The sequence below is a fragment of the Cariama cristata genome, unplaced genomic scaffold (genome assembly GCF_000690535.1).
Source record: "Cariama cristata isolate BGI_N322 unplaced genomic scaffold, ASM69053v1 scaffold2080, whole genome shotgun sequence".
Classification (NCBI taxonomy): Eukaryota; Metazoa; Chordata; class Aves; order Cariamiformes; family Cariamidae; genus Cariama; species Cariama cristata.
In genome coordinates, this window is record NW_009596155.1 from 20,312 (window position 1) to 43,762 (window position 23,451).

General features: G+C 38.8%; 1 protein-coding gene across 1 annotated transcript; it reads right to left on the minus strand.

Moving 5' to 3' along the window:
* SMEK2 (SMEK homolog 2, suppressor of mek1 (Dictyostelium)) lies at window positions 1-22,551 on the minus strand (the record flags this gene model as incomplete). The annotated part of the gene is made up of 15 exons (XM_009704647.1): window positions 1-341; window positions 1,196-1,398; window positions 1,862-2,046; window positions 2,498-2,637; window positions 3,802-3,971; window positions 4,669-4,827; window positions 5,490-5,531; window positions 6,599-6,701; window positions 7,718-7,849; window positions 8,288-8,404; window positions 9,542-9,658; window positions 10,461-10,538; window positions 13,959-14,579; window positions 16,157-16,255; window positions 22,496-22,551. Coding segments are annotated over 15 exons (2,318 nt in total), but the record flags the coding sequence as incomplete, so codon positions are not given.
* Window positions 22,552-23,451: the final 900 nt, after the last annotated feature.

The window sequence follows — 23,451 nt, forward strand, 5'->3', positions numbered from 1 at the left end:
TTTTTTTGACAGCCTGAATGGCAGACTCCTTACTTACTAGAAAGACATTAAGTTCCTTGGAAGCTTTCTGTTTACAGAACTAACCCTTTCTAGCTGATATACTGAGTTTCTTTTGCTACTCCTTGTGTTATCTTATATACTCATGGGAGAAAGCTTTCTGAATCAGATCCTTTTTAGCTCTTAGAACAGTTGCAGCATTTGAAACCCCATAATAAAAAGTTTTTATTCCAAAGTTTTGGTTTCATTTATGAACCCAGACGAGGTCTTTTCCTTGGAGATGTCTCCTCCTCTTCATCATCATCTTCATCATCAGGATAATCCACTAGGCCAACTAGACTTCCCTGCCAATTAATTAAAAAAAAAAAAAAAAAGAAAAAGAAAATCTCACATTGAAAAAAACACCCAGGAATGTGCAATTTCAGTACATAACCCCCAAGCAACCTGTGCGGGACACACAAGCCTGCAGCAGGTGGTTTCTCGGTGTTGCCTTTTTCAGTCAAAGACCCATTTGTCTTGAGAATGTTTCTGAACCTCAAGGTTGAAAGAGTACTGGAACTTCCTTGCTCCTCTGGATCTGGCCTCAGAATTCTTTAGAAATCACTTTCTAAGCTCCCAACTGGACAGTCACAAACTCTAACGTGCACACTGCTCATCCATTCTGCTGGTAAGTCTTAGGTGTGTGCAGTAACGTTTCTGCCACACTTTTCCTTAGCCTCTCAGGAGCTTGCAGGCTAAAGATTAAAGTAGCACACGACTGTACAAGATGTACCAGAGGTATCACTCGCTGTATTTTGTCTGCTTAAAAACACTTCTTAATTCCCCGATGGGGGCTGGGGGGAGGTACTAACGTAATTCAGAAAAAATCCCTCTCATAGGTATAGCACTCCCACACAGCAGCAACGGCACTTACAAAAGCTGAGGAGAGGGAACAGTTAAAATTACACAGAAGGTGCGAGATTAAACTGTGCCCACCAGATGAGCAGCAGACTCCAGTCCCACCTCATACTTTCTTAAACCTTCCCCCAAACTAGTAAGGGTTTAACTAGACAGGGCTTTGGGTGAATCGATATGTAAATAAGATACCCTGCCTAGAGGCTAATGCTAACCGTACCGCATTACCACCGGTAAAGTCTCGTGATACTGCTCCACTGCCTGCCCTAAGCGAGGACAGCAGCTTTTGTAGGAGTTCCCCCACCTTGGTGGCTGTCACCGCTGTGGTCAGGGTTGCGTTCTTTGAAGAGGAGCCGTTGGAGCTTGCTGGTGACGTCTGAGCTGCCACGGATTTACTGTTTGCACCGTTTGCACCATTGGCTGCGCTGGCTGAGTGGGAAAAAGTGAATTTGAATCCCCCAGCTGAAGTCCTTTTTGGAAGATTCTCTTTGTCTTCACTCTCCTTAGCTGAGGGACAAACATTTTCAATACTTAAGTATCAGCTGCACACCATGGAGTACAATCCACATCACAGCATCATCACAGGGCAAAAGTCGCCTTTTTTTTTTTTAAATTCCATTTAAATCAGCAGCTCGGCTACTAACCTCATCCAAAGCATGCCAGCACTCAAACGGAGAACGGCACAGATGCTGTGGGCACGGGGACACTGCTCACTCCGCGCACACAAGTACGCACAAAGTTGTGCTTCTGAACATCCTTTAAACTAGATGCGTGCTTGGAGCAATTTAACTCATTACTTTAATCCTAAACTAGCTTGCAAAGACGTGTTAGGAATTCATTACTTAATTACCTGGAATACTCTTACTCCTGCTTACGATACAGAGCACAAGCAACTGGTTTGTTTACATGCTACTCCACATATCTGCCGTAGAGCACTTCCAGTGCTGACAAGCTGAAACTGAGTAAATACCTTTTTTAGTTTCCATAAATTTTTCATAGCTATCTGGAAAATCATCCTCCTGTTTTGACTTCTCAACTGGAGGTACAACGGCTTCACCTTCTTCCTCTTCATCTTCATTGAACCACATTTCTTCATCCTCCTCTAAGGCTCTTGCATCTCTGCGAAATCTATTGCTACGCAATATAGATGGAACACTGTAAGAGACACATGACAAATGATTGAAGTTTTGCCCGCTGTTTCAGACTCAGCGAGGATCGGAAATAGCTTCTGACGCTTTAAAGTGAATTCGGTGCGTTTGCAAAGGTTCTACCGTCAATGTCAGCTTCACCGAAACCCCAGCCGACAGTAAGGCAGACTGAATCCTGTCTCCGAACGACAGAAGAAGATTCTGCTTTTCATGAGCTGAGAGTTTTCTGAATGTAACAGTTAATATACCGACAAATGGGAACTGCACTACAGTAGGCCCCAAGGAAAGTCAGACGGGGGTTTACTCTAATTAAAAAAGGTTTCGTCAAGAATGAAAAAACACCCCAATCCCAGCCTCCTGCTTTTTCTGCCCTCTAGGAAAGAAAAAACCCCAACAACCAGCAGTACTACATCATGGCCATTCAATAAAAGTCTCAGAGTACATAAACCGGGTCATACCTGTTCAGTTTCTGGTTTTGTCGGTCTTTTTCTTGCTCATATTTTGTCTTCAGTCCCTTGAATGTCTGAACATATTCAATAGATTCAAGTGCATTATAAAAGTTTTCAACTATATGTGCAATAAGGGACTTAATATCTTCCTGCGTAAGAGCAAAACAGGGTTTCAGTCTCAAATATTAACACGCAGAAGTTCAGAAAGCTTGAGAGTTTAGTTTTAAAAGTAACTGATTCATTGTCCAGTCAAAAACATTCTTGTAAAGAACAAATGGGAAGTAATCAGATTTTTCCTTAATAAAAAAGCTGAGATCTAGAAATTATTATTAAATTTCCCATATAAATGGACAACATACTCAGTACTGTCCCAATTCTATTTGTGATAGTTTGATTAAACTGTGATGCTTGCTACCTAGGATTAAGACTTCTTGAGAAAAACCAGAGTTTAGCTGTGCCCTGCTCTCCCCACAAGTTTTAGCTCTCCTTCGAGTCCTCAGCCGCACACGTGGGATGAAGCACCTTCTGCTCAGTCACCCTCCAACAAGTCTCACTCTATCAAGCAAATCTTCACGTTCACACCACGCTGGCAAAAGTCACCTGGAGACAACGGTGTGTCTTCTTCTTGCTGGAAGAGACAGCAGCTACGATATCCTACGACTAAAAACTCCCTCCCTCCATTTTCGCAGACCACAAAGATTCCCTGAGAAGACTCCCACACACTAAGGCATTCGCAGCGAGTAGCTCGGCAGCTGTTCCAAGTCCTTGTTTTCCACCCCAGCAACACAACCAACTGGGTGCTCCTGCTTGTCCTGCCTGTCCTCTCCACATACACGTTGTTCCCACAAACCCTGCTGCTGGAAAAGCTCCTGATTCAAAGCTGACACTGGCTAACAAAGCACGTGTGAAGGATTTTAAAGGACAGGGATCATTCAAATTTATAGTCAAATTAGTCTCACTTAGACGCTAGAATACCCAGATTTACTCACATGTAACATATTTCACTTAATTCCCCACTCGAAGTTTGGTCCACAAACAATGCATTCAACCCCTTAGACAAATTTAATCTACAGGATACGTTTACACAGACTTCAAGATGTAAATACGGCCGACACATACTCTGTGATGGGACAAATCAAGTAAAACAAGCACGAAGCAGCTTACTGGCTCCTTTCTATCTGGATATTTATCTACGAGATTTTTAGTTTGTGATTTCAAGTAGTAATATGCTATTTCAAGGGAAAGATCTGCATTTGGTATTCCTACCTGCCATGCCACATATGTGTAAGAGCTGAAGAAGCTGCTTAACTTACCACTCGGATGAATTCAAACAGCTCGATCACAGCGGAGTTGAGCAGATTGTACCTAGTTCCATTATCCAACAGAGCATTGATAACTGGTTCAAACAGGTTTCCCTTGGTAATATAACGGTTATAAAATTCATCTTTTAGGCCAATTATCCTCCTCATAAAGCGAAGAGCACCTATATGAAGAAAGAAATTAAAGAATTTAATAACTACATGTCAGGGCTCCAATCTGCTTCTCTTGGAAAGAACTGAAAAAACCCGATGTTACTGAGAGGAAGATGTGCCCTCAAACCAAGAGCATGAAAAAGCACTTCTGAAAGTTCAAAAGAAACAGTTTGCTGACAGGTAACCTTTCTTTCATTCTCTGACTTTCCTGGCTATCTGAATGTGATCAAGGTCCATTAATTTCTTTTTGAAATACAGCAGCAATAAACTTTAGCGCACAACGTTAAATTATTAGCTCATTCTTGTGCTTTTCTGTGTTCACCTCCCAGAACCAGCCCCTATTCTTTAAATCTTGTGGCTCACAAGATTTCATTCACGCTGCACAAGGAGCACTAGATTTATGACGTTATTAAGAAATGACAGTATTTGCATTTAAATAAGAGAGCTGATCACAAATGATCCTCACTGCCATAAAGACTCAAAAGGATCACTTGGACTTCAAAAGATACAATTCACCTCCCACCATAAACTGCATTGGTCTGCATTAACAAATACCTGCTACCCTTTTTTCAAAATGACTTAACAGCTAGTCAGTAATAAATAGGAAATTAACAGGAATTTTGAATTTAAGTACACGCTTTTACTTGTACACATTCCACAGTCCATACAAAGCCCTGAAGAAGGAAATCACAACACCTCTGTACTCACACAAGGCCAGAAATGTGTGTTTTGAATTCATCAAGACCAGTACTCTTCTTAGCAAATCTTTGTTCATGATATAATTCTTGATGTGATACGTGTGGTGTTCCACACAAAAAGTAAGCAGCTCCAAAATTAAGGCAAGTAGTTGTGCCGTTTGATAATTATCTGCAAGAAAAATGAATGCCTTAAGTTATTTAAAAAAGTACTCTCATGCACCAAATCATCACCAAGCTCAGTTGCTATTCCAGTTCCTGACGTTTTTAGTGGCACACTGGATTGCTTTAGGAAGCGGGATATTAGGTCAGAACAAAGCAAACACAAATTCGGCTTTTTTTTTTTTTAATCCAGCCACAAAAATCACCCTGAATTGGCAGTTGGACTTCTTCCAGGGTCAGCAGGTTACTGGTTACGGCAATCCAGACTAACGGCATGTAGTTAAAAGAAGAAAGGCAGTCAGATCTGTATTCGTGTGAACCTAACTAGCAATGTTTTTTCATAATGCTCAGAAAAGAAGCCTGCACAAATAAAAATCCAAACTCTAAAAGCTCAGCTCTGTTTCGTTAGTACAAATTCTGCTAACAAGGACTTAAACTTTCAGTAGCAAGGTTGACTAGGAAAAAAAAGTGAAACACAGTAACTCAAGAGCAGATGAAAATGTTCCTTCAGCTTCCTGTCATCTCAAGTGAAGCAAAGCACATACATCTGTTTCAATAAAAAGTATTTTAAAAAAATCAAGTATGGACATACCTTTTTTTTTTTTAAAAAATAAAAACACCATACACAGCATACAAGACAAGTTTCAAAACTCAAGGTCAATTAAAACTTACCAGGACAAATCGTATTACTTTTGGTGGACCCAACTACTGCATCTGATAAATAGAAAATAAAAACAAAAAAATCAGAAAAAGGTTTTCAAAGCACTGTAAATATTTAGAAGATGCGGATGAACAGCTGTTCAAACTTTTCCTCAAAAGTTTCTGTAAGCTATAGTGAAATAAACATAGAGCAAGAGTGCATGCCAGGTGAGATTTCTATATTCAATTTATATTACAAAGTTTCAAATTCAACTAGGTGACAAATACGTAATCTAATAGTTAAGGAATATTACTCCTACCTAGACTAAAAGAAAGTGCCTAGTCTACATTTTTCAAATAATACTCAAATGAGTACTACAGATATCCTACAAGTTTTATTTTCATATAAAACACATAAAACATTTATTTTTTTTGACCTAACACTTAATATGTGAAGATGGGTAAGATGAAAGAAATTTTTTTACCAAATACATATTGGTTTGGTTTAATCTTTTGAAAAGAGTACTCGGAAACAAATCCATCTCAAGAGGCTATGATGATGTTAAATTTGTTGGTAAAGCACTAGAGGCGAACTAGTGAGCGTTATTTGTGTGCACCAAATGGAGATTTCCAATTCTTTTACCGTTACCAGGAGAAATTAAAAAAGAAACAAGATAAAGGAGTTCCAACTCATAATCTTTCTTTGAAGAGATTTCTTTCAGCATTTCTATACTACGGCCAAATGAAAACCAGTTTTCAGCGTTAATCACCTGAGCACACCCAATGCCTGGAATCAGGTAACCACTGATGAGTGTCACAGCATTTTTGTAAACTTTTAGAAAAAAGTACCTGGGAACTAAAGACAACCTTTGCTTCACAGCAAATATTCTTTAAAATTACACTAGTAAAGCTAGTATACAATTAACAACACACAGCAAGGAGAGACATATTTTACAAAACAGAGCACAAAGAGAAAGAGCTATTAAAACTTCTGCCCACAGAACCCCTGTCACTGGGGGAACAACCGTTTTCAGGAGGTGTATTCCCAGTTCGCATCACGGGCTTAGCGCTGTTACCAGGACTGTAAGTCACCTGAAAACATTACAAGACTTAAAGGGAAAAAACAAACAAACAAACGTTACCTTTTTCACATTTATCTTCTGATGTATTAGCCAGAAGCGGTGCAGTAAGAACGTGCATACAATGGTTGTAGAAGAAATTGAGAAATTCACTTTTTTCTGTTTTCTAAAACAAATATAACTTTATTAAATACTGGCATTTGTATATAGCCCTTTAAGCAAGAAAGAGTAGCAACATGAGAAACAGCCTCCAAAGAATTCTACCGACTCCTTCAGGTCTGCCGGTATCTTTTTGGTTGGGCCTGCAACATTGTCTTCACTCAAGGAAGATAGATTTCTTTATTTTGGGAAAAGATCTGTGAGACATCAAATCAGCCTAGTTCCCACCAAAAAAAAATCCCTGCCATGGATGCAAATATATACTGAAAATACATCAATGACTCAAAGCACTTGACAAAATTTCCTTAAACCATTCTTAAATGCAGTAATTTCATCCATAACAACCTGCAAACCTTTTTTACACTAAAGAAGAAGTATCATCTGGTCCATTTCACTACATTCTGGATAATATATGTGTATCAATATACAAGTGTTTTGTGTATTACAAAGTGTTTTCTTACATGGAGTAGGCCTTAAATTACAAATACATTATACTTTGGTTTGGATTCAGAATGTCAGCAGGGATGATAAGAATGATCCAAGCTTTCAAGCAAATTTCTACACTTTTCCCATTCTTACTTTGACATCTAAACACACATGTACAATTTGGAATTCAAGAAAATAAATAAATCCTTCAGTATGGCACTGGTTCGATGAAGCTGCATCTTTATTGTGCCATGGGTACTAAAACATTGATTTGGTTTCATGCAGACTCCACTGGACTCTCTTCTTTCAGTATTTATCACCCAGCTGGTGGGAGTTATGACCACACTAGTGCTATTTCACTGCCTGGTTTAATTAATACTTGCACAACGCCACATACGCATGATTTTTATTATCAAAAGTTAACCGAAATTTTAGTTTTTTAGTTGTTTAAATTCAGTATCAGACCATATACAATATTAAAAAAAAAAGTATCTTTTTTTTTTTTAATCTCCTGACCACGAGAACAGTAATAGAGAATACCAGGTTTTTAATTTTGCTGAGACAGTAAAGTGTCTTTACCCCTTTGTATTTTCTTACATTAGCTGTGGCCAACATATTCTCTGGATCTATCAGAGTACGCAAAAGCCCCATTAACTGAACAGCTCCCCCAAGTTCAGGATCAGTATCGCAGATCATCTGCTCGATGACCACATTGATGAGGAGGATATCCTGCAAAAACAAAAAAAAACAAACCCAAACAAACCACAAAATAGTTAGACACAGTTTCAGTAGTGAAGTGATTTCCCTAGTTTCTGTATTAGGTTTCCTTTTTTTTTTTTTCTTTTTTTTAATTTAATTTAAGAGAAACGGAATAATTGAGAACTGCATTCAGACACTGGAGTTCTGTCAAGCGAACCCTCCTCCCTTAAAACCACGGTTAGGCAGACCTACAATCTTATTACTGTAAACACAGGGAACACCAGCATGCTCAGAGATTTTTGTATCTTAAATCTACTTTTTCCTATGTTTCTAGTATCTCCATTTTTGGGCTAACTGCACCCCAAATTCTGGAGAGCTGTGTTTTGCTGTGGTTTTTTTTGTTTTTTGTTTTTTCCTGTTTGCTCTAAAACTAGTATATTCCACAAACTCCAAAGCACTTTTACTTACATCATCACTCTGCTGGGCCTCTTGCATTACAAATTCTCGGACCATGGATGGACTAAATTCTACTAGATAAGAAAATATATCTGTAGCAGCAGATCTAACTTGCAGATCATCCATTCCCTAATAAAAAAAAAAAGAAAAATCAATTTATTAGAATAAATCAAGTTTGCTATTTATTATCAAGTAAAGCTGCAAAGAATAGGGAGTTAAAAGTTTTGAGAACATTTAAAGTTTCTATAAGAGACACAGTAATACAGTTACAGGAAAAAAACCCCAAACCACATAGCAAAATGCAAGGCTTTCTGTGAATCTGACAGCCCTAATTTAGGCAGGAAACATTTGTAACTGTGCTACTGGCTAAAACATCTAAGATGCTAATATTCTGTACCTGTTATCCACAGTTTATTGATTCTGTACAAAAAGACCAACCGTACAAATCAATTTGTACAAAAGTTTCTCTACTCATGTATAGGCAACAAGAATTAATAATTTTCCTTAAGGTATGTGATTTTGTCTGATAATTGTACGATTTCTATGCCTAAAATATTAACGTAGCAGGAAGCATTTGGACTGGCCTAGCCCTGGGAAAGAACAATAAGATTAGGGTTCATCTAATCACTGAACATCTATATGAGTTTTAGGTTTTCCCAACAGTCAGTGTCCTTTGGCAAGTTCACAGGTTGTTACTCTAGAACACAAAACCCCTTGAATTTATAGTTTCTGAGTGATAACAGCACTGACACATGAATTACAATGGTCAGGCAGCAACAGCTGCTTCAATCAAAGAAGTGAAAAAAACCAATGTTTTCACATAGCTGATTAAGATAGATTAATCTGCTTTATACCTCTGAAAAAGACAGGATTACGTGATCTTTTGGATAGGAACAAGCTAACAGTTCAAGATTATCTAAAAATACTTCTTTGGCACTGTTCCAACAACAACAGAAAAAAAAGAATCAGGCTGCCACATGAGAAAGAGTAGCTTTCCAATTTTACACTACGTTGTCAAAAGGACTGGCTTTACCACAGACTTCTCCATCATGCAAAGTAAAAATAGTAATAGCAATAAAGTCAGGCTACTTCAGAAAACTGTGGACATCTTTTGGATTCTGAACGTTACAATAAACTTCAACTTTCAGCAGAGCAAAGCTGTCCAGTCAGACTTACACAAAGGTCCTTAGCAGATCTGAAAAACTGGTTACGTTGCTACGGGTTTTTTTTAAATTTTATTAAAATCAGCTTTAAGTTTCCACTTACCATTACAATTTCGAGAGCTGGAAGAATTCCCAACTTTGCCAAAGTTTTGAAAAATGCATCTCTGTTCTGAGGTTGCAATGTCTGAGAAAATGCGCAGAATTCCTTGAAGAAGTTCACCTGTCATAGAGGAAAAAAATAATTTAAGGTGTATTTGATTTAGAAAACTCTGTGAAAGTAGGAAAACTGTTACAATTTGTATCCGAATTTTTGTATTGGCTGGTATATGCCTTCCTAGAAAATGGTATTATTCTAGTTCTCTCTCCTCCAACCTTCAACAAGAAGAAAGGAAAACAAAAGAAAGTAAAACCAAAAATTAAGAGGTTGAAAAAAAATTGAAAAAAAAACAATTAAGAGGTTGAAATTTACCTCAGAAATACAGTCACCTTGTAGTTATTTTATCACACTTAGCATATGAAGGATTTATACTCCCGTCTGGCGTCTCACTTGTTTGAAAAAACAAAGAAGTTTCCCTTGCTGAAAGCAAGATTTTAACAAGGCAGTTCAAACCGATAAACATATTTAAGGATAAATAATGTTTGCAATATATATTTTAAGGGACTACTGGCAATCCTCAGTCATAGGACTTAAAAGATCTTTTTGAATGAGTAAAGTGGAGTGACAAAAGCAGTGTTTGTATGACAGATATAAGTGATACGGTATGTTGAAGACTAGGATGTCATCTTAGTGCTAGTACTTTCTCAACAATAAAAAAGTACTTTCTCAACAAAATAAACCAGAGCTTACCTTGCAAGAAATATTTTTCTAGTGAGTACATAAACAAAGACTGAGCTACACTGGAAATGATTCTAGGGTTACAGAAATACCTCAATGCCTGCAGAACTAGCACAACAGTTTCGGTATTTCTACTTACTCTCTGCAGTTTAAATCATTCAAAGAACCCCCAAGACCACTGACTTACCAATTCACATCGTTTGTCATCATCTGTAGCTTCATCTGTTAATTGTGCAAAAACTTCAGACAAAAATTTCTCGTCTTCCTGCATAACACATAAGAAGAATATGAATTACACAATGCCTCGTAAAGGTTAAAACATCAATCTTCATTGGATCCCACACTGTACAAAGTCAAACTTAATTTAAGCTTAACTACAATGCTTTTACAAACAAAAAACCATGCGTTAGCAGATTTGGCAGGTAAGGGTTTTTCTTCCTTCTTCCTCCACACCTCCATTCTGTTATCACAAAAAAGGGAAATGCCAGAGGACACATTCAGGAGGATCATTTCCAGTGTATTGTTTCGGCACTCATTCTGTGCAGTGGAAACGGGTCCGCAGGACCAGAACCATACGTTAAGGTGAGCACAGGTGATGATTACCAAAACTGCCTTCTAAGCGACTCGTCTCTAAAGACCAGGTCATTTCCCTGCCTTCTCTGCCGTGCCACCCACTGTGGTTTACAGCTCTGCCCTGCCCCACGCTCATTATATGATTTCCCACACACCCCCATGCATCAAAACTGCAGAAAATCACCAGCTTTCTTGCAGGCTCCCTCCCTGCCCTGTGCACGTAACCTTCAGGGAGGCACCTCGACACTTTTACACTAGAAACTGCCAACCCAGATACCATTTTGCCCGTCTATGTCGTTTGCACCACACTGTTAGCATCACACGTGCATCCGTTACCCTATTTTGGATCTGCAGCATTGCAAACATTTTTGCAGTCCACCTATGCAAGGGTGATTAGATCAACACATTACGAGTTTACCGCAGCCACAGCCCCATTAACCTTGTTCTCAAAAGAAGCTCCCCTGCTTGCAGTAAGTTCAGCTTTTCCAATCTGGAAGGCTTTTTTGAGCATTATTTGCTTTTCATATTCAGCTCCTCTACTACCAAGAGATATTGCTTTTTTAAGTGTACATATAGGACAACACTGCACTTCTTGTTAAGCGTTTCAGTTATATCATTGCTTAATACTCAAGAGGTACAAGAAAACCAGGGTGAACATCGTCATCTCTCAACTGTTTGGGCATTTCCTGCCCTCTCTGTACACTGACTTCTCTGCAATCCACATGGAAAAAAGTGCTGGCATTCTCTCAAATCAAATGTCTCGGTTACCTTTCAAATACAATAAAAATCTTCAAGCAAATACTAACATTATGCTACAGTATTACAAAATCATGCATCACTGTACTGATTCAACTCTATAAACTTTACTTATGCACTGAACAAACATGATCGGAATAGCAGCATTCCAATGAATATACATAAACATTACATTGCACATTGTAGAGCGTGCTTATTTCTCTATTTTTCCTTGTGCCGTCGCTAAAATCTCTGTGCTTTATGAGGCTAACATAATACAGAATTTTTACAGTTACAGGAATAAAAAAAACCGAAGGCTCACAATTTTTTTCCTGAAAATTTTAAGAGGTGGGGAAAGAAGTGCTTTACAAACGACACCTGGAATCAACATCAGAGAGAGTGCAACATACACAGACCTCGTAGTTTATTCTAAGCTTTGCTGGCTTTAATAGCTTAATTAAGCCTGTTAAAAAAAAAAAAAATAACCGTACCACAATCAACAACAGATAGGCTAGAAAATCCCCACTACAGAACACTTGGCAACAGAGAGATCTCTTGCTTGTGTACGTGTAGTCCTGACGTCCTAAAGCACAGGATGCATCGAGGTTCGTTTTCCGTGCTCGCTCAGTTTCCCACGTGGCTGCCCTTCATGCACAGCAGCACTGGGATCTACTGCTTTGCAGCACGTAGAAAGCAGCTTTACTGCCGTAGCAAACACAATCCTTTACTCCTATAAACTGCACTCTCCTAGGGAGCTTTGCCAGTGTATTTAGGGTAACAAGACTTCTAATGTGTTCACCAAACCCAAAGGAGCTTTAGAGTTCTTGTGCCACAACAAAAAGCCGATTTACACCAGGGGACGGCGAAAACACTCCTGAACCTGAGGTCCATACGACCATGTAATTTTCCTGAAAGGTGCTATCAATAACATCTCTTCCATGTATGTTTTCTTCTTCGCTTGTAATTCTCAAGGCAGCTCAAATGATGCAAGTATCAACATTACTCATAAATCATCACGCATGTCTCAATTACAGTCTTTAAAACAGCGAGGCAAACCTATGTGCCATATACTCTCTCTACTACGGCAAAGATGGCAGTGACAGAGTAGCAAAGAACCATCAGGGGATTTCAGAAATTCCTTCAAAGAGTACGAGAGGTAACAGGAAATCAGAGTTTTCTGTTAAGGCACAACTAAATACTTGGTACAGTAAAGCCTAAATGAAAAATAAAGAACTTTACACAGTTAAAAATCTCTAAACGGAAACAGGACTGTGGCCTCAAGAGAATAACACTGAATTTATTTTTAGTTTTAGAAAAGTAATATATGCAAAAGAATAAAAGGGGAAATCTTTATTTAACACAAAGTCACTAATTTCGCAAGTGGGATTTACTTTTTAGTTTCTTTCTGCTATTCAACCATAAAGAAGAAAGTAGAAAGAACTCCAAAAGGTTATTCACACAATCCTCTGCAATTCCTTTAGTTCTGATTTTTTTTCTCCAGTCCTCTATTGCATTCTTTAGAAATATTCCTTATGGTCATGTTACTTCTCCAGTGCCCCTCTCTTTCCACAATTTTAACTACCCTCCTCTTCTTCTTGATATATTCTCTACTTCAGAGAGACTATCCACCCTCAAAACCAATAGGTACCATTTTTCTAAGGACACAGATCAGAAACAGAATGAAACCCCTTAGGTACCCATTAGTTTGCAGAACAAGATATGAACTGAAAACCCCCAAAATGTCATGAAGTTCACATGCAGCTCTTTACCAAGGCTCCTTCCATGGTCCAGCTTGGCTGTGACACCTTTTAAACCTGCTTCCGACTACAAAGCATGCAGTAAGTTTTTTGATATAGTAACATGTTGGTTATTTATTAATTATTACTTTTGGATATCAGTATGAAGAAAAAAATGGCACCAACGAATTACTTACTTTATACTACAACATGAACATTTGAAATTAGTACCATAACGTAATAGTAGTATAACAGGAATGGTTCTGAACATGCTCTTTTGAATCACAGATTCAGAATTTGTTATAACGACACCTCAAATGTCCCTGATACATAATATGGAAGTTGCTTGTTCCCTAAATATCCACACAAAACCAGCTCAAAACGTTTATGTTGCTTGTGAATCAAGGAGAACCTTTAACTGTTTACAACCCATTAAAAATATTAATATACTCACCTGAAATGTACCATTTTTAAAATACAAAATAAAAGGTATCAGAAATAAGGGGAAGCATTCCAAACATTATACCAATGAAAGCATGTATGATTAACTTACACACTGTTAAAGAGCTGCAATCCATTTCAAAACTACAGCTAGAGGTATCTATACATAATCCATCTAAACCACATTAAAAACCACTTACCTGCAACATACTGACAATTTCAACTTTGTTGAAGAAAATAAAGGAAGTGAGGGTAGAAAGAAAATTCTCTTCAAAAACAGATGGTGTCGGCAAGATGATGTCCTGAATATACTGTACCCTGTAAGTCTGGTGGATTTTTTGCCTGAGTTCAGAGTCTGTTATAGGAATAACCTCCTTAAATTTTGCTGTTTTGGTCAAGAACTCCCTGTGCCGTTTTGGCTGAGCCAAAGAAGGATCGTACTCAAGGCATCCAACAACATCCATAATACACTCATCAGAAAACATCACCTCAAACAGAGTTGCTTTGTTGAGGAACAAAATTCCTCTAATGATTTCATACAAGTGATGTAAGCCTTCGGTGTTCTCTAAATTCTCGCAGACTTGGAAAAGCTGTAACAGTTTTTTAATATAGCCTTCATTCTCCAAGGCCAGCGCTAGCTTTTCTCTACGGATGGGTGAGGAGAGAACAGAGGTAACTAGGTCAGCAATCTCTTCAAGTTTGTTGAGTTCACAAGTAGGAAGGTCGATCAAAGGACTAGTTTCAGGCATTTCTTCTATGTGTTCCTCTTCCGACTCAATAAGGTCCTGCGTGACTTCCACTGAAGGATCCTTACCTTGAACCTAAGAAGACAGCACACACAATTACTGCCTCATCCCAAAACAGACATAAAACCAACCAAGTCAGTAACTGCAGTAACAGCTGCGCGAGCACTTTTGTACCTTCAGTTGCCTGGAAAATGTCTAGTTGTGCAGAGGAGTAAATTTGCTGCCTCTAAATTCTACAGTCACTACCATTATCCTCAATAATACCTTTGTCAAAGAAATTAAACCAAAGCAAACCCTAACAGCATCTGTGCAGTCACGAAGTCTGAAGCACCTTGAAGACAAGCACAAAATGTAAAAAGAAAAGAAAGGCGTAACAAAACCTTCTTTCAGTGTCTCAAACAGAAGGGTATGAAGCCTTAAAATCATAGTAAGAGCCCACAGCTATACCAACATTAAATGAAACATAACTAAAGACCAAGAACAAAGGCAGAAAAACGTCACAAATACCAAAACCGAACAAGAAAAGAGGGAAGCAACTGTGTCCCATTCTGCACTTCCCTTCCACTTTCTCTGCCCCTCTAACTCCCTTCCCCAGTCTTCTCCTGCATCCTATACTTTTCGATGCCCCCACTGATCCAGTTCTACAATTCATAACCTCCTGCCGCTAACTCCCTCACAAAGGATCACGTGTTACACAGGAGTCTCAAAGGACAAACTGGGAAGAGTTTTGGAGTCTGATGAAAGAGCGTTAAGTCTAAGGGTTTACATTGTCTGACCTCCCTCTCAGACTGGTCATCAGCTCGGGTCCAATTTAAAACCTGGGCTATTTATTAGACACATATACTTGCGATTACTAGGATCGGTTCCTTTCAACAAGAGTACTTCGGAACTGGCTGAGACATTATACCCCAAAACATGCTAAGATTAAGAATGTACCTAAATTGCCTAGTTTGTCCAAAGGAAACTGCTAGGAAATCCGAGTTCTAGGTTTCTTAGGTTAACAGCTTTACATTGCATCATTTCTAAATCTGAGAAGGTTATGATAAAATTCCAAATTCCATTGACTTGTTACTTCCAGAGTTGAAAGGATAAAATCTAAACTGTTTTGTAACAAAACAATGAAGACTGAAACATCCATAAGACACAGACAGTCAAGGAGACTTAGGTCTTAGTGAAAAAAATATCACTGACATTTTTGAGCTCATACAGCCATGCCAGCTCTTTGACTCTCACAGTGAAATATCTAGCTCCTTATGCATTGTAACACATTTTCAGTTCCACCACACTTCAAGAAGCCAGCTTCCTAATGTCACCTGGGAGAAGGACAATTAAAATGTGGTACTCTGGCATTCCCCTTCTTAATAAGAAAAAACAAAAAAAACCCCTAAGATGCCTACCACCTAAGTTTCATCACTACATTGATTTTTCAAAATCATGAAATTCAATTACAAGAACAACAACTAGTGTTCTAAATAGCGGCAACTTCAGATCTTACACAGAAAAGCCACAGAAAGTAAGAAATGCCACAGAAAATAATGACGAATATGTGCTTATTTTACAAGTAGGTTTAAAAATTACAGCACAGACACATGAGGTCACAGAAGACAATAAAACAACTGGAAGAAACAGAATATTTAAAAAGTTAACTGTACCTGGCAGATTTTTTCCCAAATTTCATCACAGCCAGCTTTTTCTTGAAAACTCAGTGCTAAATCATAGTTTTCTGCTTCTGACCAAACAATCAGGGTGTCCTGTTTAAGACAAAAACAAACAAAAAAATTGTTTCTGAAACAAGTCTACAATGCATATTAATCTGTATTCTGTTTAGTCCCATCTCTAAAGAAGAAATAATTTTAAAGTTACACTTGTCAAAAGAGTGAAAATATTAAATCACCTGTTCTGCCATAAGGGATATCACCTTTCTTTTTTGCTATTTTATGACCACTACCTTAGATATTATATATTTAAATATACTTTTTTTCATGTCCAAAACACTTCTAGTGGCATTGTTCTACAACGTACTTCTGAGCCAACAGTCTTGAAAAGCAAATGCACGCAATGTAGAGGGATCAAGAAAATCTGCAATATAACCACTTCAGTCTTTTCATATTTAATAAAGCAGAGACAAAACCCCAGGATTACAGCATCTCCTCCTCAGAATGGGTTTAATATGGCCTTGGCAATGTGAGAAATAATGCCTAACTAATGTTAAAATGTTCTTCTCTGAATTCAAAGACATACAGCCTGAATCACATAAAACTCGTAAGTTCTTAATGAAGTTACAAACATCTTGCCAACAGGTATTTGCATTTGAGCAAGTTGTTTTCCTCTGTTACTATTGCCTCTATCAATTAAATTTGTGCATTTGCACAAGTATCTGGAAGACTTGCTGGAATTTCTGAATAGACTAAAAAGGGTTTTTTATGAGGTTTTATTACGACACTTGATGCTGTACTGTAAAGAATGTAAGCCTGTGCTTTGACATTCGAATATATAGTCCAGCATCCTACATTAAACTCATCTTCATGTTAAAATATTCACAGTGAATGGCTCTCTGCTAACTCTGCAGTGCATTTAATGAGCTCCAGCAAAACAGTTCAACATGTCGCCAAGTTTGTTGACTTCCTGAACTGTTACTGCACCTTTTTCTTCTTTTAAAACACCAGCAAGCCCTTGCTTAATGGTCAATAACGTAATTTACTTCCCACACTGTACAAAGGTCAATATTCACTGCACAGCTTATCAAGGCTTGTCATCTTATGTATCACTTTTATTGTAAACAAAATATTCAAAGTGGTATCTTTAAGCTTAGCAACCAAACCTAAACAAGTATCTGACCAGCTTATGGATACCTGATATATCTTAGGAAACTTCAGGGGCAACAAGAAACAGATGCTGCCACTACCCCCTCACATCTTTACCCCCAAAGTACTTCTTGGTTCCCTTTGTGCACCAAATGACAGGAAATGATGAAGCTGATTGATTACTACTGGTAAGGTGTTCACTACACTATAAAAGGTCAGTCCATGACATGGTCACAATCCTCCATGTATCCGCCAAAGACAGAGGGACAAAACCATAATTAATACCAAGCGATCATCACTACTCTTGAACCTACTGCGGGTCAGCATTCCTTAATCGTTTTCAATCAAAATCAGGTTAGATGGTTTAAACAGATCTTTGTTAAGACAGTTATCTGGGCTTACGCAGGTCAGGGAGTACTCAAAAGTATTTGTGAGGGGACTAATGTTTGGGACAGAACTGCTGACAAGCAGTTGGCATGGGACAGCAGGTAAACTCTTCCACCTGCACAGCTATCCGAAACACACACCTCTGTCTCAACAAACACAACTTACCAGCTGCTACAATTACCACTCTGGAATGTGAATGAAAATCAGCATCGCTGATACGGCATTCATTCTTCAGTTCATTTCTACAATAATCTTAATCTCTCGATATCCATATGTAGCTACATGTTTTGGGGGGTTTGGTCTTTGCCTTTTTTTTTTTTATCTTTGCCTTTTTTTTTTATCTTTGAAAAAAAAGTTTAGCATAACATCTTTTTCTTACAGCAACATTGTTGACAAATGCCTACCAATAAATGAGCTTCCTTCTCCCAAGGAAGATCAGCTTCCTTCTCCCAAAACATAATCACAGGCCACACTAAAAACAACAGTACTTGCACAAGGTCAATTTTTTTTTTTTCTTTCTCAGTTTGACATATTCCTTTAAAGAAAAAGTTTTCCTGTTCTGGAAAGAATTGAGCTCACTGCACTATGGTTTTAATGCTGTTCATGAGAGTTGTTTATTTATACTCAGTGTCCTATTTACACTTGCACTTTTATCCTACAGTTACAAATATTAATAGGTAGTCTCCCTGCTTTTGGGCTCCGATTCACATGTGCAAATGGTACAGCTTCATACAGCCGACACGGTTTTTGCTTACAGCTGTCCACCCTCATCTCTGGCTCTCAGACAGCTGAATCTCTATGTTTACAGTGGGCCATTTTACAGTGAGCAGTTGAACTGGACTTCAAGGCAAAAATACTAATTGTCAGCTGTGGGCACTGAAAAGTCTGATCAGCTCCCTGATCTGGTTCTCTTTTAGAGATTAATCAAAAAATAAGAATTCTTAGGTACAATTTTACGGCTGTTATAGAACTCAAAATCTGAAATGTTTATCTTGAAACGTTCTGTGAAATTACTGATGCCCTGACACTCAAAATCAATACACTTCCAGGTAAGGTGAGACTCAGAGATGCCTCAATGAACAAAGAAGGACGCATACATGAAGGAGGCCTATTCATCACCCAGAATGATTCAAGTAAGAGATACAGTGCAGTAATTTAAATGACTGCATGCACCCATAGAGACTGCACTCAAAAATTTTGTGAGAATTCTCGAGTTACTGAATGGTACTCGTTACAACCTGTACTGCCCACACAAAGCAGGAGTTATGTAAGTTTCTCCAAAAACGTTTCTGAAAGACTGAAAGATAGTTTCATCAGAAAATAATTATTCAATGCCAATATAAAACCTACTCCTCCGGCATACACTTCCCGCATGACCTAAGACAACCCATGAAGACCGCAGAGAGACATCTTCCAGGCCTAGCTGCTGCGAGAGACTACCACTCCCACCTGCTTAGATTAACACCCGCGACGCTGCTCCAGCAACGAGCAACAGCAATGTTCCTTAACTAACTCAAACACAATATAAAGGCAAACAAAACAAGAGATTAATTCAGAACAACAATTTAAACCGAGAGTAGTTCAAAGCCCTCTTCAGTGTCGGTACTGGTTTGCACAATGTCTGCTACTCCACCTCTCCTTGTTCCTGCACCGGCCCCTCAACCCCCTCGATGCCAGCACAGGCGTGCTGTATGGTGAACCAAACCAGGGAACACGTGCTGATAAAAATTAATCCAGCAAAAAGAGGTATGTCAGCTGAATCAGTTCCTACATCTAACCTGTCACATAGTAACATCAATACTCATGCTGGCATGAAAGAGGAACGAAGAAGCCTTGCCAGGATGGCTTTAACAGCACCCCTGCAAATGTGTTCAATCCCAGCCTCAAGTAACTCCGATTTTGCCTCACGTAAATTGCTCTGTGGTCACACGAGTGACGGCAACTCTGTGCAAAAGACAGTATTTGCACCCATTCTTCATCTCAGATCTGAAAACGGACAGGGTGCACCTGAAGGAGAGTTAACATCAGAAGGCAGTGTTCACAATAAGGATTTCTGTAGCAGTTTGAAGTCTTACAGCCATGCAACTGAAAATTACCACCCTTGTAACTGAGCTGCAGGAACAAAGCACACGATCGGATCCATCCGATTTCTCACTGAAGACAGGCTCTTCTGCCAGTTTTGCCAGGGAACTGTAACCTCAAGCAGAGGGTGGAACAACAAAAGGGTGTGGTAACAACTTTTTAAACTGCTCCTGCTAGAGCCTCCAGAACACATCTGACCCTGCTCTTTGGCCAAATCGGGGTGTCCAGTGGAGGTATGTAACTATCAAAGCCTATGCCCCAAAATCCAGCGGGATCTAAAGCTCTTCAGGCTCTCATGTTCTTTGCATACATGCAATTAGAGATTCTTTTACGTTGTATGCTGAGCAGCTTGGCACCTATGTCCAATCCAAGTCCCAGCTCTCTTCAGAAAGAGGTCATGATTACAACGTGCCTAACACCTTGACAGAACTGAATTCTGCAGGAAAGCTAGTGACCACAAACGCGATTCGAGAAGGCAGATAACAGGCCTGCTCTGTTTACGGTTAGTCATTAGTTACAGTTCTACTTAGCACAAACAGTGTAACATTGGGAACCACAGACTGATGCACAGCAACTAAAAATCAGTTGGTTTTCTTTTTTCTCAGAATGTTGTTACACAAATCACAATTTAAGTGATAGCTACCCTGAAAGTCCATTCAAGTAATTTATATGAAGACAGATGCATAGGCAGGGTATGTTTCCCTTCAATCAAGCTGCACCATCGCGCGGCTTTCCCCAAAGCCCAGATGACTGCCACCTTAATGAAAATCTGCAACTGAACTCTGGCAAGCGGAAGAGAGAGCTCTCCTCCACACTGCCATTCACCGACAAGCATCTGCCCCAAGCAGATCAGTACAGGCTCCGAGTCTTCAGGCTACCTACGTAACAGACTTCAACATTCAAATAGGGACACTGAGGAAAGCCCACTTCTCTGGTTAACCAAAACATTTTGCTTAAATCTTTCCGCCATTTTTAAAAAGGATCTATTCCTGAGATGCCCAGCTTGGCATACCACCATCTTTTAGTGATGAGACTGAAATCTCACAAACTGAGAAAAGCATGGGAATGCTACATTAAGGTCTGCTTTTTGCTACTCTACTTAGAAGAAAGCATGTAAAACTTGAGGACAAAGCTCTGTCAACTAAAAGCTCTAGGATTTCAGAGGTTAGACAAACCTAGAACCTGTCTCTGAAAATCATCAATCATTATTCCTCTTAAAAAACCAAACTAAAAACCAAACTTCCTCAAATGAGACAACAGTGAAGCAAACATTTTCAGCCAAAAAGACACAAAAGCACTACAATCAGTAACAAAAGACAACCAAAATAAACCTCAGCCTGAGTTTTTCAAAACTACAACCTACAAAGACTTCCACAAGAAAAATTACAACAAAAGCTACTTAAGTCACTTGAAACTTTGCTACCAATTAAGTAAAGAAGGCTTTCAAATAATCAGTTGTATGAAGTTTCAGAAAACAGGCTGCAAAAGGAAGCATTTTAAAATTTTACAGCAACATAATCTGCATCCGTATTTCATTATGCATTAGTCTCCTCTACTAAACAGGAAGCAGTTCAAGCCTCTTGACTTTCAGAACCCTGCAGAGCTCCGGAAAGACCGTCCTCCTGCCTCAGCGTGGCCCGCCCAAGGAAAGCCTATGACTGTCATCCACCTGACTAAAACCACCAATGTCTACTGAGCGAAATGTGGAAACCACAGAAAACAGAGCCTTCTGAAAAGGGTAGGCCCAAGGCCCAAAGTGAGCCAACCTGTGCTCAAGCCTCTTTCCTCAAATACTCATAACACAACTTGCCACCAAACCAAATAAAATCCTTAAAAGATTTGTCTCTTCATGATTTAGGAAGAACAAAATTACTGCTTCCTAGTGCTGAAACATTTCTGGATACCATAATGATCAAGAGCAGTATAAAACACTGAACAAAAGGAACAGAGAATCTACTCTAGAACAAAGGAATAGAAAGAAAAAACCCCACTAATAACCATGAGAACAATGTAGGCAGAGACACTAAAAATTAATGCAGAAAAAGGAAGAAGCAATAAAAGCAGAAGAGATTTAATAAGCTCCTTTTTTTAGTGGATTAAACAAAAATGACCTATTAACATAGCTCCCAACTGTTTTACTTCTTTGTTTTGCGGAAGGCTTACCCCTAGGAAAGGCAATCGTGCAAATAAGTCTCACCATGGCTAGTCACTTTACTTAGGATAGCAGAAGTTTTCAAGGCTTAAAACAAAAAGTGAACTGCAACAATGAAAGAAGTTCCACAAAGACAAATTCCTTCATGTTATCTCCAGAAAAATAACTCGAGAAGTAAATACGCTGTAACAGAGCTGGCCAAAGTTTTGCCTTCCTAATTCAGCAATTATTTCATATGGCCCGGGATGGGAAACAAAAGTTACAGATATATGTTTCTAAATATTTTTCCTGCAATACGTTCAATATTTATCCAAATTGCATATATTCTCTTCAAAGCCTGAAGTCCAAAAGGGTTTTTTAGGAGACTCACATTTTAATTTCTAGAATGTGAAGTACTATAGCACCTACAGGCTTCTAAGCAAGTTTTTCACCTCTGTGAAAAACATCACCCACGATTCCATGTCATGCCCCTTTCCTTTTTTTCTGAAAAATGAAATTACTTTGAGCATAAAACCATTCCTCAGCATCAGTAATCAGAAAAAATAAAGCCTCACAATAATACTTGCCTGCTGTTTTTGATATGCAGTATTTGGGTTTATCTTCGATTCTAACAGTAGTGAACCTGAAAAAGGTGTGAAGAGACATTTACTGAGTTCAACAAAATAAACATCTCTATTCATCTTACAACAACCGCCCATATGCCACCCAACATACGCTCAACTTAATCCGTATCTTACAGAAAGTCCAGAACCATCTTCTTTAAACATAATTCCCTAAAATAAGCCAGGTAAGACAAAATTCAACAGAATATCTGTATTAAAATGGGTTTTTTCCCTTCTAATTTAGACCAAAATTCTCTGTAGCACAGTTTTTTCTCCTGAAACCCGGTGCCACAGCTAGTTTGTTTAAAGGCCGTCCAGCAAACCTACACAAGTTTGCACCAGGTAACATGCTGCCCAGCATAAAATGTTTTTGCCCACAGAAGCCACGTGGGCCATTTGCTTTTATTTCCTTCAACTGTCCTTCAGAAGCGAATCATCTAGATACTATAAACCCAGGGACTTTATCTTGTGTATGCAAGTAGTGTATGTATCATGGCAACAGCTTCAGAGTAATTTATACCAGTCTTAGGTGGTTTATTTAGCACATTAGCACCTGTCGGCTGACAAAGTGGCAAGCGTGTACCCTCCCCCCTCCAAAAGAGACCCTTAAGGTGACTTTAAAGTGCAGTAAAGCATCAGGAACGCCATACAACTCTAATACAATCAGTGAATTTCTGGGGAAAACAAACAACTCTTTATAGTAGAAGAAGAGGAGGAAAAAAGCACTTTAAAACCAAACAAAATTATTCTGAAAGCGAGCAAAATGTCGTCACATGTAACAACTTAATCTCTGTTCAATGAAAAGAGACGCAGCCAGCTGGAGTAACTGGAAAGGGGAAAGTCTAGGGCCACGGTGATAAACACTGCTGCGGCTTATCGGGAAAAGGAAACTTTGAACGGAGCCACAAGCTAAAGGAAAG